We start from the raw sequence: 17,428 nt of genomic DNA, 5'->3' as shown, positions 1-17,428 counted from the left end.
TCTATGATATTTTTTCTTAATTTGAAAAAACTGAGAAACATTTGAAAACTGCCTTCCCTTTTTTTAATTTCTCAGGGAGTTAAAGGGAAAATCTTGAAAGGCTAGGGCAGAGAACATGACCTTATAGGTTTTATGTTAATTCCAGGGAAGGAGCCTTTTGTGCTTAAGAAATCACATAGATATTCTCTGTAGTTGTTTTTCTTAGTTTTAAAAATGATGCCTGGAAAGCCACAGAGTTTAAGTCCTGCCAGTCTGTCATTGACCAGAATGTATGCATTCAGAGTTAATAGAAGCTTGCAACTCGTTTTCTATGTTTTTCCTTTTGGCTTTTGTCTTTTTTGGATCGCTGTTATATAAGCAGGTTTTTATGTTTAGTTAGAGTATACAGAAGCTCAGGGTGATCTCAGTACCCATTTGGTTTCCAGAGGGTCTGTTTACAGTGAGACAAGTCCTTCTTCAAACCTCCTGCCACTTGGTGCATGTTTTACAAGGTAGCGGAGAGAGTGAATGATTCCAAAAGTTTATTTCATATTTCTTGTAGGCAGACTTAAATCATAGGTCGGGTTGGGGACTCTTCTGGAAGCTCCTAAATATCTTAGACTACCAGTTCTACGAGTTGGACATACATTGAATTTGGTGATGGGGTGGAGCACGCTTTGGGATTCTAACACACAACCCAGTTTGACAACCACTGTCTTAAGCTATTATTATGTGTATGGGCTCTGGTGAGAGGCAAGAGTTCTTGTCTTCAGCTTGAGACAGGAAAGCATATTTCTCTCCAGGCTCTGGAGTCCAAACTTGCTTCCTGCCGGAACTTCGTGTATGATCAGTCCCCAAACCGACCCAGTGGCCCAGCCTCAGGGTGGGGGAGCAAGAACAGAGACGGCGGCGACAGACGGCCAGGCAGCACCAGCGTGCCTCTGGGTGACAAAGGGTCAGTACCTTCTGCTGTTCCTCCTCAGTGTCGGGAGAACCCATCCTCTCCAGCCGGGAGCCTCTGACCCCTGACCCACAGCCATTTTTCAAAGTCGCAAGATTATGTCAATGAGACATTATCCTCTACTCCATCCCTTAAGACAGAGTTAGGTGGTGTCTGCTGGTTTAGGCAAATGGCCAAGGAGAGGGTCATTTTTATTACTTGATTCTGCAGCCCCAGCTTCTGGTCATGCTGTGAGAATGTCCTTTGAATAAATCACTCCCTTGTTTAAGACTCAAGCTTCAAACACTGCTCTGCTTCCCCCAAAAGAGGATTTTTTTTTTTTTTTTAACCTTTAGAACCTTCAGGAAACTGAATCAGCCAGACTAGATTACTGAAGCCAGTCACCTGATTGGAAAACACAAATCTGACCTCTAACAGCTTCATTTATTTTCTTGCCTGAAGAAAATCAGTGCAGCTTCCAGATTCTAGAATTCTGTAAGATGTGCCACCATCTCACTGGACCCCAGGCCACGTAAATTTGGGAGCGATCAGTGGCAGACAGAGGACAGGAAATGAAGAATCGTTCTCCCCAGCATGCACATAACTTCCGGACCTTTAGATGTGGGTGTTTTTTTTGGAGCGTCTTCTGCGACTGGGCTTTTTGCGTGGCCTTGGGCATGTGAGCCCTAGATAGCCAGTGTCCTTTTCTTCATTTCACAGGAGAGAAAATTGAGACCCAGTGAGACACTGCTCCCGACCTTGATATTCACTCTTATAACTTTGTGGGGCCCCGTGCTAGCCAGTCTATAACAGCTGTAATGTCCGCCTAATTTGGTTTGCTCTGTCTGAAGGTTGGGAAAACGCCTGGAATTTGGGAAGCCGCCTTCAAATATTTCCTCACCATCGCTGCCGTCAGCCCAGGGTGTAGTCAAGATGTTGCTTTAGGAAATCCACGGAAGCCAAGGCCCCGGTGTCTGTGCAGGAGTCATTTTATCCTCCTTCCTTCTTTAAACTAGGTTTTTGTTTTTTTAAGTTAGTTTGAGGTATACGAGCAAGCAGTCGCACTAGCCAGTGACGGTGGGGAGCGGGGATCGCCTGTGGCCCCGGGTGGTCGTCCCCAGGAAATGCCATCTCATAACCCCTGGCCTCCTTGTCGGGGTGTTGCCAATGGACAGGGACAAAGCGGACCCTCTGGAAATGGCAACGTGGGTGCTGAGGCTGCTCCATCATTTTCAGCAGACCTGAGTCCTGATTGGTCTTGAGAGGTGTTTTTCGTGACCGGGGACACCTATAAAGTGGGGTCTGAGCCCATCTCAGGCTCACTCCGGCCCCCACTTTGCTGGAGCTTCTTCCAGAACAAAATCTCCAGTGCTCTTTGGCACAGCAGGGATCAGTGCACTGAAATCACATCTAAGGGTGAAGAACAGAACAGGCATGTACCTTTTATTTAAACTGTGGTGTGGTGTACCTCTGAGACTTTTTAATCTGCCTCTCACTGAGTCTTTTAGAGGCATGCTTGAGTTTCGGAGTACGTTTTGTGGGACCAGGTCAGTGGAAACTCTGTGTCCTCTTTAGACCAGTCCTGGCTGTAAGTTGTCCTGAGCCCCTCTGTCCTGGCCTGGGGGTGACCTCTGCTTCAGGACCCTTAGGGTCTCTGGGGTGTGATGGCCTTGGTAATGCAGCCCCTAAGAACAGGACTTCATTCAAAGCCTTGATGAAATAATTGGGGTGACCTTCGGATAAGATTAAACCACCAAGACTGTCGGTGGGAGGTTCCTTATTAAAGAAGAGACGAACCCAGGATTTCCACACAGATGGCGTGCAGCTCATCCCTGCTGGTTGTGAACGGCAGTCTCACAATTTGGACGCAAGTAAAAAGAACACATGAATTCCAGCGTGTGTGTGCAGCTTAACGGCCTTCTGTTACTAAGTTATTTTTCCAAAAGAACAGCAAAAATATCCTTGAGTTGAAAACAGAACTTTTCAAATGCTACTGAAATTCAGCAGAGAATTAAACTTGAGTGCCCACTTCGTTGCCCTGGCAACATTCTAACCTATATCGGTAAAAGATGTACTTCTATTTTTTTAAAAGAACAATAAAATCAAGAGAAACTGATTTTCAGCTAGTTTGTGGTGGTCAGTAAATGCTGCTGCCTTTGTGCTTCTGTGTTTGCTATCTGGTGATGAAAAACTTTTGTTTTTTTAACCAAGTGACTATGAAAAAAACTACTTTTTTAAAGATTTCCTTTCGAGTCAGCTTCTTAGAATTGTATTGGGACACGTGCGTGTCCTGTTCAGGGTGTATTAGCATTTGGTCATTCAGTGCGTCCTTGGTTTCTGTAATTCCCCTCTTTTCAGTCTGTTTGATCCCATGGAGTTGGTGTATGGAGTCATATGTGTTGAGTGGAAACTTCGCCAGGGATCTCTGTCTAGGACATGCAGGCCAAGGAAGGGACGGGCCCAGGCCTGGGTTTTATGGCCCTCACGCCAAGAACGGTTTTTACATTTTTAAAGGGTGGTTTAATTTTTTTAAAAAAAGACAAAAATGTGACAGAGACCATGATGGAGGCTAAAATACTCAACTTTCTGGGCCTTTATAGAAAAAGTTTGTCGAGCCCTGCCAGGCGAAGTCTTGTGTTTTAACTCAAACATTCAAGGAACTCATATTCTTCACATTAAATACGTGCTGTTTTGATTGATAAATATGTTCTTCCCGGGCACGGTCCTACTCCCTGGGCCTCGAGCCACCCACCTCCTGTGTGGAGGAGCCCCTCACTCACACTCTGTGTCTCTGCTCTGCTCTTGGCCAGTTGTGGGGTCTCAGACGATTCATCTCACCTCCCTGGGCCTCAGTTTCCCCATTTAATGAAATAATAACCCTGACTTGATAGGGTTGTCATGAGGATTAAATGAGGCCACCCCCCCCACCCCGTCCTCTTTCTCTAGAAAACAACAGAAAAGTCAACTCTATTCTAGTGATTTATAACCTTTTATTAGTGAGGGTGTCCTTAAGTACAGCTGGGGTGCATATAAAACAGCGTGACATTCCTGCTCTTAGCCGTTTGAGCGGCGTCTCCTTTTTAATTCACGTGACTACAGAAGGCACTTGGTCTCGGTGAACTGTGTGCATCTGATGTGCGGGAACCGGAGGGAAGAGGAATTTTCAAACCAGGGCCCACCGGGACGATGGAAGAGTCCACGGGGCAGGAAGGGCTGGGGGTGGGGACAGTGGCACCCATCGTGGTGACTTTCTCCCCAGTTCATGTAAACTAAGTTGCCAGTGATAAGTTACCATAGATATATTTTTCTAAAAATTCAAAATCTCTGCACAGTTCTCGGCAGAGGGAGTGGGTGTGTCTGTGTCTCCTGTTGGGTTTTTCCCCTTCGGTACATCGTTCCAAACTTAAGTTGATGCCCTGAATGCAGGGTAGTGGTCTTTATATTCATCGTGAGGGGTGTCTGTGATGTTTGGAGTTTGAAAATGGATTTAGACGGTGCTAAGAGGAGTCCACTGGGTTTGGTTCTGTCCTGTTTTGAGCAAGTTGTTCATTCACTGGCTTTGGTTCCGTTGAAGTCTGCATCGCGAGCGTCCATATCCTCTTCAGAACCGTCCGCGTTTTCAATAACTCTGCGTCCTCCAGACCTTCTCGAGGGAACAAAAGAGGTCTCGTTCCCTCGCCTGTGGGTGTTAAGAAAACACATGTTTCTTTAGTACAGAAATCTCCCTCGAGCTTGGAAGAGATTTTCAGACGGGGCAAAAAACAAACACAAACAAACTCGAATGAGACGCAGATATTCAGGCTGAAGTGAACAAATCCTGACCCATATGGGTGCATTTAATCAGCTGGAATGGGGGCAAAGTAGGTTTTTCAAAGCAGGACCATCTGCTTTAAAAAATGTCTGGCTTGGTCATTTGCTGACCCACAGGATTCTGGTTGGCTGTGGATTTCTGTTTAGAAGAGAAGGAAAAAAGGCAAGTGGGGGTGATGGCCTCATGGGATTATTCCTACACTGTGGAGCAGGGATGAGGGGGACCTGTTGTGTCTGTACCTCCTTGCTTTCAGAAGGAAAAGGGGGCAGGGGTTTAGGTTTTGAATTGTAAGAAGGTGAGAATGACCACCAACCCTTGAGAGGGAAGGAGGTCCCTGCGTGGATGCCAAGGGTGCTGTCTGGTTAAAGGCACTGCATTGCTCTGCTTTTATGGAGCAGAATTGTTGTTCTGAGTTCCCCCAGGGCAGGGATCTCGCCTGTTTTGGGCGCACCATGGCAGGCACTGTGCAAGGCATAGAACGGGTGCTCAATGAATATTTGTCAGAAAAACATTAGACATGTTAATCCAGGGTGTCTTTTAGCCCTAGCTGGTGGGACACCCCTTTCTCTCTGTCCTTTCCGCTCCCACCTCCTCTCCTCCGTGCTGCTGGATGCCCTTTTCCCACAGGGCCTGCCCTGGTCACCTGAAGTGAGGCTTTGCGTAGGAGGGCAGGGTAGGCAGGAGGAGGAAAAATCAGACCCGCCTGCACTTAACCTCCACTGTTTGGAAGGAAAGTTTGCCTTCTTTTCAGCGACCACAACAAATAATGTTGTGTGTTGGGCTCCAGCCATCTGACCCTGTTTGACAGGTCTTCACTCATTTTAGGATGTCTAAGAAGAAAGCAAGTTTTTTGCAACAAAAACGACCTGCTTCGCCACACAAAGTATGGACAGAAAAGCCACGAGGGTGAGCCCATCCCAGTGAACCCAGCCCGTCAGTTCTTTAGTCAAAGGGGGCAACTCAGGTAAGACAGGAGGCATAAGCAAGGCCCAGAGATTTCCTGATCGCTGACATGGGGCTTCCCAACACGAGCCTTCTGGAGTCCAAGGGTGGGAGGAACCCGGGCTGGTAAAACCCTCTGGGGACGGTGGATGGTACTTCCCAAGGGGCAGCGATCAAGAATAAATACTTAGTAGCTACTGCCGACTAAAGACCTGGGTCAGCGTCACTCCCATCAGAGGGAAGCTTCTAGGCCTCCAGCCCCTTTTATTTATTTATTTCTTTTTGGCCGCACCTCAAATGCAGAACTTCCCCAACCAGGGATTGAACTTGTGCCCCCTGCAGTGGAAGCACAGAGTCCTAACCACTGGACCGCCAGGGAAGTCCTCCAGCTCCTTTGGAACTAACTTTCTATCACTCAGTCTCTAGAGGTTCTTTGAAAGTCTCTTCCTTCTTTAGCACTGTGTTCTCCAAGAACTCGGGACAGAGTAGGGTCCCGGCGTGCAGGGCTCAGCAGCCATCCACACAGCTCTCCTCCATGTCTAACCCTCCAGGTTCAAAACTGGATGGGATGGCCTGGAGCTGGAAACAGTGGCTCAGGCTCCCTTTGTCTCTCCGAAGAGTCTGCATTTGCTAACTAGAGGAGTTTAACTGATTAATGCGCTCCCTTGATCTAAGAAGTAAATCAATCGCGCCTGGGTCCCTGTAAGCCCCCTGCGTGGGCACCAGTCCTGAAGCCGGTCTGTTCTGGTTCAGGGGCCTTTCTTGAAGGAACTGGCTTCAAATCCTAGGCAAAGGTTGACACTGGCTATATCTGTCACAGGAAGTAAAGGACCCCTCTAAAATTTTCTTAAAGGGTTTGATCCTGGAGAACTTGGATTCTATTCATGGACTCAGAAATGTATCTAAGGTACTCTTGGCATCCCAGGGATTGGCACAAGAGCGTAAGCACCTGCTGCTTTGCAAGGACTCAGTTTCCATCAACGGGTGGGTCCTACACCCCAGCCAACCCTAGACTCCAGCTTATCCCGTGATCGGGATGCGCTGGCAGAAAAACTACTCAAAAGCCGTGTCTTGGAGGTGTGATGCTCCTGCCTAAAACTCCTGCCAAGACCTCATCCAGCTTTAAGTATTTGGGTAGCGACAGCAAGGCGGGATTCTCCAAGAGAGAAGACAGACACAAGGCAGGGCTGGCTGGGTCTCTCAAGGAGGATGAGGCAAAAGCCAGGCCCCAGGTGCCTCACTTCATGTGTGAGGACATTGTCAGGATCCCAGAGAAGTTGAGGCCTCTCAACCCTGTCTTTTGAAGGCCCCGTGCGCTCCCTGAGTCTTGGGTGTCCATCCCCAGTCCGTGAACATGTGCCCGTGAGACCTCCAGTAAAGGATCTGCCTGGACCGCGCCTGGCCCTGTGGTGGCCGGTGTGGCCCTCGTGCACTGAAGATGCAGTTAGCAGCTGGCCCTCGCTCAAGCCCCACGCAACCCCAGTGAGACATCGGGGTGAGAGCTCGTTTCCTTCGCACGCGTGTGTGGAAACCCCACCTTGGGGGGCACATTGCTGGGCTGCGGCCACCGTGACCCTGTGCTTTGCTAATTCTGACTTGTGAACCAGACCAGCCAGATGGAAGCCGTTCTCCAGGATGGTACCCAGACAGTGGAGCTGGCATATCTGCTCAGTGTGGTGTCTGAGCCAGACGAGGGAGTACGGCACAGCCATGGCCTCATCATTATTAGGGGCCTGTCACACAGGTAAGAGCCATCCAAGCCACACGCAGCCTCTAAACCCTCTAAACCCTGTCAGCACGCGGCGACAGGCCACATCAGTGCCACATCACACGCCAAAGCGGGAGGGAGGAAGGAAGGAAGGAAGGAAAATGGGTAAAGAGATGAGGTCTTCTTGTGTCGATGTTGGTTTTGATGAAAGACAGTTTTGAACTAAGATATCTAGGCCTTCAGATTTTGTAGGAATCCCGGGAATTTGCGAGGGCCACAAAAGGCGGGCAGGGGGGCGGGGGGGGGGGGCAGGTTGGCAGAAAGGAAATGGAAACCAAGAGCCACAGACACGAGCCGCGAAGCTGCAGGCATGATACCTGGTGAGTCATTGCGGAGTTTCCTGGGGGAGGGGGCCTCTGAAACAGAGAGAGAGAGTCCCCGGTGGTTACCATCCTCCCATTCAAGTGCAATTTTAATCATCAATGCATTTGCTTCAATTAAATAATTAAAGGCACCTTTAAGTCACCCTTACGGTGGAGCACCTGAAGCCACGAGATCTCAGAGAGCCTGGCACACAAAAGGACGAGCCTTTTTTTTCCCCAATTAAAAAGCAAATTTCTGTCCTTCAGAGCTTCTCTGAAGAACTCAGGTGGCTTCCTCCCATTCTGCATATCTGTTCAGGAACGTAAAGGAATCTGAGTAAGCTAGTCCAAAATATCCTTGTGGGAACAGAACCTGAACAGACCTGGGCAAGGAGCCCGCAGCAGCCTCTCGTTTTAGTATCATTACTCCGTCTTTGTTGCCTTTTATGCCCATAGCAAGACAGTAGAGGTGGGCACCCTGGGCGGCTCCTGTGGAGATGCCTGGTGGTGTCAGGAGTGATAGGTGCGTTGTTCGGGCTCTAAGCAGGGCTTGTGTTGAGATTTACCTGCCTGGTAAAACTGTGTGAAACTTGCTCTATAATTTCTTGCTCGCTGAGGAGCTGGCTAGGCTTGCCCACCTCACTCAAGGCTCTAGTGCTTGATTTTGTGCTTTTGTACACCTAGAGGACTCAGAGAAGGTGGAAAAGGTAGGACCTGTCTTCCACTTGTATGTTGTGTGCGTGTTCATATTAACTGTAAAAAATGGTTAGTCCGATGCCAGCCTGTACAGCCCAAGAAGGGTCGTTGTCTGGGGCAGAACCCAAAGAGGATGGTCTGCATGTGCTGCAAGAGTCATCGGTCCCAAGAAAGGGAGCAGTGACAACAAAAGGGTGAGAGAGCTGGGGTGGCTGACTGCTCTCCCACTGCTCAGCCCGCCTCCGAGGAAGGGCAGCATCCAGTCAGCAGCCGAGCAAGTGCTGGGGGGGTCCAGCAGTGGGGACGCACCACCCCTCACCTTGCACGGGCTGGGGGCTCCTTCCCCAATCCCTGTACTCCGAGCCAGTTGCTCTCTTTCCCCTCCTGAAAGGGGTTTGGGCTTTCCCCTTGTCTCGTGCAGTGGTTCTCAGAGTCTGGAGTCGAGATGCCAGGTGATTGCAGAGGGTTCCTAGGTATGCCCTTGGACTGCTGAATTGCACAGTGAGAAAGGTATTCCCTTTTCCACTCTTAAATACATCTGATTATGTCAGAAAATCTGTTTGGTGCTAATGTCTTTGTCATTCCCTTTCTAACTGAGAAGTCTGCCTTCAGGTCATAGTCATCAATTTGTGGCCACAATAGCTAGAATTCACTATTGTTTAGTTTTCACTGTTTCAACTTCATTGTGACCTGTTGATGCAAGGCATGCTGGTTTAACAGTACAGGGGTGGTAGGTTTCATTTGTAAATAGACATATGTATGATTAAATAGTTTATCAAAGAAAACATCAAGTCAACAGAAGTACAGGTGGTAAGGCAAAATGGCAAAGGTGGTACGAGAATGCCTGAGGTTGGAGAAACATCACCTCTGACTCAACAATTGAAGGTTTATTCTGTGCCCAGCACTATCCCAGACACTGGGAACGAATAAGCAGACAAAGCCTCTGTGTTCATGGGCTCGCAGGCCAAGAGTGAGGGCAGACTGTGTACGAGATAAGTAAAAGAAATAGCAAGTTCCACGATGACAAGTGGGTAAGAGAGAGGAGAACGGTAAAAAGTAAGGTAGGAAATTCTAGTAACATGGGTGAGTGAACACCTGCAGGAAGGCAAGGAGGGGCCAGCTAGTGCAGCAAGCTGGGGGAGGGGCATTCCAGGCAGAGAGAGCAGCCAGTGCAAGGGCCTTGAGGCAGTGTAGGAAGAGGTGGAGGTGGAGGGGTAATTTAGGAGGCAGAGTACAGAGATCACGTAGGGCCTAGTGGAACTAACCATTGTGAAGATGTTACTTTGGCTGTGAGTGAGGTGGAGCCCCCATAGAGGGCTCCAAGCAAAGGAGGGACGTGATCCAGCTCCATTTCTGTGTTGAGAACAGACTATAAGGGGCCAGTATGGATGCAGAGAGGCCCACAAGGAGGCTGAGAAAGTTGTCTAGGTGGGAGGAGAGGGTAGCTTGGACCAGGGTGGCAAGCAGTGGTTCGATTCTGGATGTAGAGTATTTTTTAAGGGAGAGTTGACCAGATTTCCCAACAGAGTGGATGCAGGGTGTAAAGGAGAGAGAAGAATAAAGAATGAGCACAAGGTTTGTGGCCTGGATTAATGGCAACTTTCAGCTGTGGAGGATTGTGAGAAGAGCTGGTTTTGGGGTGAATCAGGGCCCAGGTTGGGGTATGTTTAGGTGTGAACTGCCTGTTAGGCATTGAATGGGAATGTCAAGGAGGTCTGGAATCCCAGGAAGTCTGGGCTGGAGATAAACTAGGAAGTCACTAGCTACAGATGGAACTTTGAAGCCACCAGGCTGGTTCAGATCACCTAAGGAATGAGCAGCAGTAGGGGTGGAGAGAGGACCAGGATGGCGCCCTGGGGCAGGAAGACGGGGTGGGGGATGGGGAGAGGACCAGGATGGCGCCCTGGGCAGACCAACAGTAACTGGGCTTTGAGATGAGGTACCAGCAGAAGAGGTGAAACATGGCCAGAAAGGTAGGCAGGATACCAGGTGAGGGTGGTATCTGGGAGGCCCAGTAAAGAGGAGTGATGGGCTGTAGCATAAGCTGCTGAGTCAGGTGAGGACTGAGGACTGACCACTGAGTTAGTTTTGTGGTAACAGCAGGGAAGGGGGATTAGGTTTGTTCACCTAATGGAATGACTCAGTGAGAGAGAACATATCACAAGGGAGAAGGGTAGGACTTTCAGGAACAACGTCCTCAGTTAAACAAGAGGGGGGGTGGGTCTGATGGTGGGGTGGACCTCAGTTGGTGCTGGACAGTTGAGCACAGAAATGGGAAAAAACAGAGGAAATGAGCATAGATGTAGGGAGGTGTGTCGACAGGGAAGTGGGGGCTTGTCTATACTTCATGATAGTTTCCATTTTTCCATTAAACAGGAAGTAAAGTCATCAGCTGAGTGAGGATGACAGGGATAGTAAGTTTAGGGAGAGTGAAAAGCAGATGCCTAAGTGGGGAGGGCTGAGAGGATGGGGGAGGGTGAGAGGAGGCGGGGACTGAGAGGAAGGGGAGGCCAAAGTCCAGGCAGCACTAAGTGAGGTCGGCTTGGTTCTGCCATTTAGAGTTTCCGGCGGAAGTGGCAGCACACCTGTTTGCTTTTCCACACTGCTTTGAGCTGCAGAAGGTTGGCAGTTGGGTTTAATTTGGTTTGTGTTTTAACCAAGTCAGCACAACACAGCAGGAGGGGAGACCAGAGTGTGGAGGATGTGGGAGAGGCTGACCATAACCGTGGAGTCGGTGGGGCTGCGAGAGGATGAGAGGATACGCCGATGGGTTGGAGGCCCCGGCGGAGACAGAGGGCGTGAGCTAAAGAAACGTGGTGGCAGGCAGATGATGGGTGCTTGATGGTCACATCAGGGCTGAGAGTTACTGGGAACGCCTGGGGAGTGGCAGGGTCCTGGAGGAGAGAAGGCCGTGGACTTGAGAGGCTGGATCACCCACCTGCTGTGGGGTGTGAGCGAGTGTGATAGGAAGCACGGAGCTCAAACCTTCAGGGAACCAGGTGGACCAGGGGATGGGAGGGAGCCCTGAGGAGCGGGGGAGCACCCACCCCCTTCAGGCTCAGAGGTTCAGGGGTGTGGGAGAGAAAACAACCGCAGTCCACTTACGGCAGAGGGTCTCGACTGTGGGTGCGGGCCCCCCCGGGGGACGCTGGGGGAAGTGCCACTGCATCTAGTGGCTGGAGGCTAAGGATGCTGCTTAACATCCTACAGTGCACAGGGCAGCCCATGATAAAGAATTATTCAGCCCTGAATGGCAGTAGTGCAGAGAAACGCCGAGTCAGGGAAAGTTGGGGAAGAGAAAGTCCGGAAAAGAGGTTAAGGGAGAAGGGATTCTGCAGTTGATGACACAGTGAAGAAAGGTCTCAGGAGATGGAGGTACTGCCGCCTCCTCCTCCTCACCTGGAGGATGGGATGGGAGCGGTTGTTAGGACAGAAGGGGTGCTGCTCAGAGGGAGGGCCCCTGTGATCTGGGCCCCGCCCACATCCAGCACACGCTGGTGCTGCATACGTGATGCTGTGATGCTGAGCCGGAAAGCCGCGAGGGCTTTGGGGAAAGAGGCTCTGAGCCACTGTGGAGGTTTCAGGCCGACCCGTGCACCCAGCCCATGAGATGAGGCCCCCGGGGGCTGGTCCCTCACCTGAGCTTGCTCTTGAGCGCTGTCACCTCGCGGCCCATGGCCTCGTTGCTCTCTGTGGCCTCATCCAGCTCCCGCTGCAGCTTCCTGCGGTTGGCGTTGATGCGCTGGGACTCTTCCTCCGCCTCCTCCAGCTGCCTCTTGAGTTGCTTGACCCTCGTGTTTCCTTTCTCAGCCTGTCAAGGAGAGGCCCGAGGGTCAGGGGGGTCTGTGGCAGGGCTTGCGGGGCTGGGAGGGGGCGGGGCAGGGTTACCTGCTCCTTGTACTGCTCTGCCATTTTGCGCTCGTCTTCCACCTGCAGCAGGGCCTCCTTCAGCTTCTTGTCCTTCTGCTTCAGCGACTTGGCGGCCGCCTGTTTCTCTCTGCACACACAGGGGGAGTGGGGATGTTTCGGATGGGGAGGGCCTCCCTAGCAGTCGGTGTGTAAACCAGACCAGCATGGCCCACGGTGGGCACTTTTCCTGAGCCCAAATCAGGGCTCATCCTGAGAATAATGTTCGTCCGTGAAAAGGAATGAAGTGCTGACATCGGCTACAGCATGGGGGAGCCTTGAAAACATGCTCCGTGAAAGAAGCCAGTCACAAAAGGCCTCGTGATGTATGATCCCATTTGACGAAATGTCCAGAATAGACAACAGAGACAGAAATTAAATCAGTGGTTGGCTGGGGATGGGAAATAGAGGGTGATGGTTAAGGATACAGGGCTGCTTATTGGTGATGACAGCGTTCTGCAGTTGACTTTGGTGAGCGTGTGCCTATGAATTGTACACTGAAAGCCACTGAACTGTACACTTTAAATGTGTGAACTGTGTGGTATGTGAGTTATCCGTAAAGCCACCACCGAAAGCAAAAACAGTGCAAGGATCCCGACCCTATCTGATGGTCATGAGTGTGCTGTGACCTTACAGCTCAGGGACCGTACTTAAGTGAGAAGCCTTCCCATGTGTCTGTGGGCTGATGATTTGGATGTTTTGTGTACCCATTAATGTGACATCCTGCAGACACAATGTTAGGCAAAGTGACATGAGCTCCTGGGGAGTCTGGCTGACATCACTGAAGAGTCATGCTGCTTAGAGCAGCTATGTCTCAGAGGCTTACTCCAGGCCAGGCTAGGGCACAGCACCTTCCTATGTTCTCACTCAGTTCTCCCAACACAGCTGCAGTGCAGGTACCACTGAGCTGATTTCTCAGCCAGAAATGATGCCCAGAGAGGCTGACTGACCCCCGACATCCCCGCCACTCACTGGCAAGCCGGCTGTCGTTCAGGCACTGGTCCCACCGTACCTGGCCTCCTGCTCGACCTGCTCCTCTAGTTGTGCGATCTTGGCCTCCAGAGCCGCAATGGTGGACTTGAACTTGGACTTGACTGCCCCCTCCATCTCCTGCAGCTTGCTCCGCAGCTCCTTGTTCTGGCGCTCAAGCTGCTGCCGTGCACTTTCATTCTTCTGGGCCGTGCTGCGCTCCGTGGCCAGCTCATTGTTGAGCTGCTCGGCCTGGGGAGGAGGGTGAAGGTCACCAGGTGGAGGGCTTGGGAAGTGCCAGACGGTGCACTGAGATGAACGGCTCCCCCCCGCCCCACAGCCCCCAGCCTTCGTTGGCCTCTGCGCAGGCCCCTGGAGCTGGAGCACCCAGAAGCCCTCCTCCTTCCCCTCCAGCAGCCAGCTCTTTCTTGGCCATCCTTGAAGACCCAGCTCAAGAGGCAGCTCTTCCAGGAAAAGCATCCCGGTGCCACCCAGGCGCCCAGGTCACACGATGGGTCCCCAGCGCCCATCATGGAGCTGGCGCTCAGTGACGTCACTGAGTGCTCACTGTTGTAAGGTGGGGGCTGAGGAAAGAGCAGGAAGGAGACCGCCAAGGCCCTTATGGGTGAGCATCGTCTACTGGAGGGAGCCACCAAAGGAGGTGCTGCCGGCAGGGTGCTGGTGTGACCGGAAGGGGAGGGAGTGGACGCTCGGGAGCAGACGTGCTGGGTCCCTACTCTCCCGTCTTCGCGTTCTCGTCCACCCCCACCGGGGCCTGGCACACAGGAGCCTGTCCTGAAGCCGTGTGAGGCTTGGGACGGGGCGGATCTGAGGCATGTGCTGCCCTGCTCCTGGCTGCCCCGGCCCCACCTGCTGTGTGGCCTTCCGGACTCGGTCACTCATGGCCTCCATGTTGCCTTGCTCTTCCTCCAGCTCCTCCTCCAGCTGCGCGATGCGGGCCTCCAGGCGGCGCTTCTCGTCCTGCAGCGCGTTCCTAAGGGAAAGGCAGCCGCTCTGGGGCCTCCAGCCTCCACTCAGAGGCTTAGAGAGCTTCCTCTCTTGGAGAAGCGATGCCTCAGGGTTGCCGCCTTTTATAACTGAGGCTCAGAGAGGCTTAGAGGCTTGTCCACAGCAGGAAGTGGGGAGCCAATTGGTGTCAGCAAAGCCAGGCCTGGGATGAGGATCAACTCCCTCCTCCCCGACGTCCCCAGATTCCCCGTCCCCACCATGCCGAATGAGTGAAACTGGCTACACCCTCAAATAGGGTGTGAGAACCCCATGACCCCTGTCATAAGCTCAGCTGAACGTTCTATCATTTTCAGCATTAAATGGGGTCCAGGAGACTCTCCTCTGACTGCCTCTCCCTCAGCATCTGAGTCTAGGGACTCCCTTCTCCCCATGAGGCTCATACCTTCCAGACACGCTGCTGGCCAGTTCCTCAGCCAGCTCCTCCTTCTCCAGGTCTGCCTGCTTGCGAGCCCTCTCGGCCGCGGCTAGATCCTGGACGGTGGCAGGTGGGGAGCAAGGAAACCTGCTGTCTGCCCGGAAAGGGCTGAGCCCACCCGAGAATCCACCCTGTCCCTGTCACCTGGCCCCCAGCCGTCTCAAATGGCTCGGCCTCCTCTGAGCTCAGGGGGAGGCCTGCAGATCCATCAGGGAGGAAACCCTGTGTCTTTCCCCACCCTCGCTATGGGGCCCACCCGTGTGGAATGCTGGACGAGGGTGCACAAGCTGGGGGTGCCCGGGGCTGCTATCACGGCATCTCTATCAGGGCTCTCGCAGCAAGAAGCAGCCTTTACCTCCTGTAGCTGCATGAGGTCTGCCTCCAAGCTCTTGGCCTTCTTCTCATTCTCTTTGGCCGTGGCAAAGATCTCATCCCGGGATGTGCGGGCGTCTTCCAGCTCTCTCTGGAAGTCCTTCATCTGAGCCTGCGTGGTCAACAGGCGGGACCAGCTAAGAGGTCCTTACTCACCGAGTCCTGCTGCCCAAATTACCTTTCTGTGCCGACCCTAGGATTTCCCACGATTGACCGCAGAGGCCTCAGCCTCACGTGGCCAGGTGGCTGCCTGGGGCACGGTTCTGGATGGGCTCCGCAGACCTAAGAAGTGGTGCTGAGATCTGGGGGCCGCAGCCAAATGCCTGATGTTGCCCCCCCCCCGATGTTTCCCCAGGGCAGGAAACAGCCCCCAAAGCTAAAGGGTGATGGAAAAGCACCAGGTGACCAGGCACTGGCGACAGAGAGAGGCCTGTGTCCTCCCACTGCTGCTGACCTGGCTTCCCCCGCGTGCCCGGCCCTCGGGGCATCACCCACCTGCAGTTTTCGCAGCTGCTTGATGGCTTCCTCTCTCCCCTTGATGGCCGAGTCGGCCTGCAGCTCCAGGTCCTTCAGGTCCCCTTCCAGCTTCTTCTTGGCCGCCACCGCCAGGGCACGTTGCTTTCTCTCGTCTTCCAGTTCCGTCTCGTACTCGTGAAGCTGAGCAAGGAGAGAGACGTGCGCTGCCGGGCAAGGCCGCCCCTAGGATCCCTTCCCAGCGCCCAGGTTTGCACAACCACCTACAAGGTGGGTTTCTCATCCCCAGGTCAAAGGTGAGAGATCAGAGTCTCCATGAAGCCAGGAAGTGGAGGTGGGAGGAAGGAAGCAGGCCGCCCCACCTCCCCTTCCCCCCTTTCCTTCCTCCTCACAGATTACCTGCCTCTGGAGCTGCCTCCTCTTTTCTTCATTCTGCTCATCCCGGGCCTGGAGATCCCGCTCGAACTGGCCCTTCAGGGCCTGCATGTTGACCTCCAGCCTCAGCTTGGCATCTTCTGTCGCCTGCAGCTCATCCTCGAGCTCTTCCAGCTGGGTCTTCATCTCCTCCATCTGGGTTTCCAGGGCTCGCTTGGACTTCTCCAGCTCATGGACCTTTTACGTAAGGGTTGACGTCATGAAGATGGTCGGGCAGCCCCCAGGGACAGCTCATCAAGGTCAGGGAGATGGCTTTTGCCACCCTCAAGATGCATGACCAGGAGTCCAGAGCCATCCTCTCGGAACCCTTGACTCAGAACCCACCCCCAAATGCAGTTGTCAACCAGGCCCCTTCTTTGCATCAGCCCGAGGGACTCCTTCCAATTCCTGAGTATTGCTTAGCATGAAGGAGGCATGGAGCCCCCTCCTTCCCCCGTGGACTGATAAATAGCACAGAGAGTGGGTGGGTGAAACGTAGACAAGCAAAGATGATGAAGAGCCACTTACGTTCTTGCCCACGTCGTCCTTGGAGCTAACCAGATCCTCCATCTCAGCTTTGAGCATTTTGTTGGTCCTCTCAAGCTCCTCTTTGGCTTCTAAGGCCTCCTCAAGGGCCCGTGCCAGCGACAGGGCCTTGGTTTCCTTTTCCCTGGCTTCTGCCTCGGCTCTGTCCCTTTCATCCGCATATTTGGAAGAGATGTTTTTCTCCTCAGCCAACAACTGCAACACAGCAGAAGACCCAGAGGTGAGCTCTAGGCATGCCCGAGGGTCGGCTGCATTGAACTGCAAATATGGGGAAGAAGCCTTGTGTCCGGCTGAACTTGTCCTGGTGCAGGTGTAAGGAAGTCAGGTGTCTAAGCAAACAGTTTATAATAAGACTGCTCCCCGACTTCGAGGTCAACCTTCTGCAGAGCCAGCATCCGCTGAATCTCTGTGCTTGGAAGTCACTGACGCTGCCCATGTTGGTTAGAACGTGCTGCGACCGAGGTCAGGGTGACATTTAATCCTCCCAGAGTCCAATTATTCTTTTGTTTCATGGCCACAGTTGCTCGCTCACAAGAGTAGCCTATGAGCCGCGGTAGGGCAATGGTGAGTGGTGGATGGATCTGCACATAGTTCCCCCTCTGCCTGGAGAAGCAGTTCCAAGAACACACCATACTGACGTTAATCTCAGCTTTAGAAAGAGAGAGCAGTATACGCCGTAACATCCAAAACCCAGACTGCCAGAATTCCACAAAGGCAAGTAACAGGGACTCCCAAACAGCAGTCAACACAAAAACTCTCCACTGTTTGCGACAGGAAAATAATAAAGCAGCCTCAGACCCTGGGCCAGGTAGTGAAACCGCAGATTAGAAGCAATGAGGACAAGCTGTCAGCACAGGGAAGGGAT

General features: G+C 52.4%; 2 protein-coding genes across 9 annotated transcripts in view; one reads left to right on the top strand and one right to left on the bottom strand.

Annotated features, from left to right (window-relative positions):
• The window catches only part of NDE1 (nudE neurodevelopment protein 1), a 39,612-nt gene extending 32,231 nt beyond the window's left edge, over positions 1 to 7,381 (top strand). Inside the window, exons 8-10 of one of the 6 annotated variants that reach the window (XR_016387806.1) lie at positions 783 to 934; positions 5,556 to 5,694; positions 6,979 to 7,381. Coding sequence is in view for 5 of the 6 variants with exons in the window: in XM_089896101.1 (XP_089752227.1) it covers positions 783 to 934; positions 5,556 to 5,636; positions 6,979 to 7,024 (279 nt within the window). In the remaining variant the exon portion in view is untranslated. Of the gene's footprint in view, positions 1 to 782; positions 935 to 1,275; positions 3,036 to 5,555; positions 5,695 to 6,978 lie in introns of those variants that run through there. The other 5 variants (XM_089896101.1, XM_022552368.3, XM_022552373.3 and 2 more) reach the window with 5 other exon arrangements.
• Positions 3,896 to 17,428, bottom strand: part of MYH11 (myosin heavy chain 11) — a 127,970-nt gene continuing 114,437 nt past the window's right edge. For 2 of the 3 annotated variants that reach the window (XM_022552363.3, XM_022552364.2), the window contains 10 exons: positions 16,546 to 16,758; positions 16,003 to 16,215; positions 15,625 to 15,786; positions 15,113 to 15,241; positions 14,725 to 14,813; positions 14,184 to 14,307; positions 13,357 to 13,565; positions 12,327 to 12,435; positions 12,077 to 12,249; positions 3,896 to 4,598 (listed from right to left, as the gene is read on the bottom strand). In XM_022552363.3, coding sequence (XP_022408071.2) covers positions 4,466 to 4,598; positions 12,077 to 12,249; positions 12,327 to 12,435; positions 13,357 to 13,565; positions 14,184 to 14,307; positions 14,725 to 14,813; positions 15,113 to 15,241; positions 15,625 to 15,786; positions 16,003 to 16,215; positions 16,546 to 16,758 — 1,554 coding nt within the window. In that variant the 3' untranslated portion in view covers positions 3,896 to 4,465. Of the gene's footprint in view, positions 4,599 to 7,757; positions 7,797 to 12,076; positions 12,250 to 12,326; positions 12,436 to 13,356; positions 13,566 to 14,183; positions 14,308 to 14,724; positions 14,814 to 15,112; positions 15,242 to 15,624; positions 15,787 to 16,002; positions 16,216 to 16,545; positions 16,759 to 17,428 lie in introns of all 3 variants that reach the window. The other variant, XM_022552366.2, reaches the window with a different exon arrangement.

Source organism: Delphinapterus leucas, chromosome 15 (genome assembly GCF_059928025.1).
Source record: "Delphinapterus leucas isolate spDelLeu-1000000601 "Yukka" chromosome 15, BTC_Dleu_Yukka2, whole genome shotgun sequence".
In the NCBI taxonomy this organism is placed as follows: domain Eukaryota; kingdom Metazoa; phylum Chordata; class Mammalia; order Artiodactyla; family Monodontidae; genus Delphinapterus; species Delphinapterus leucas.
This window is presented reverse-complemented; position numbering and strand designations above follow the sequence as displayed.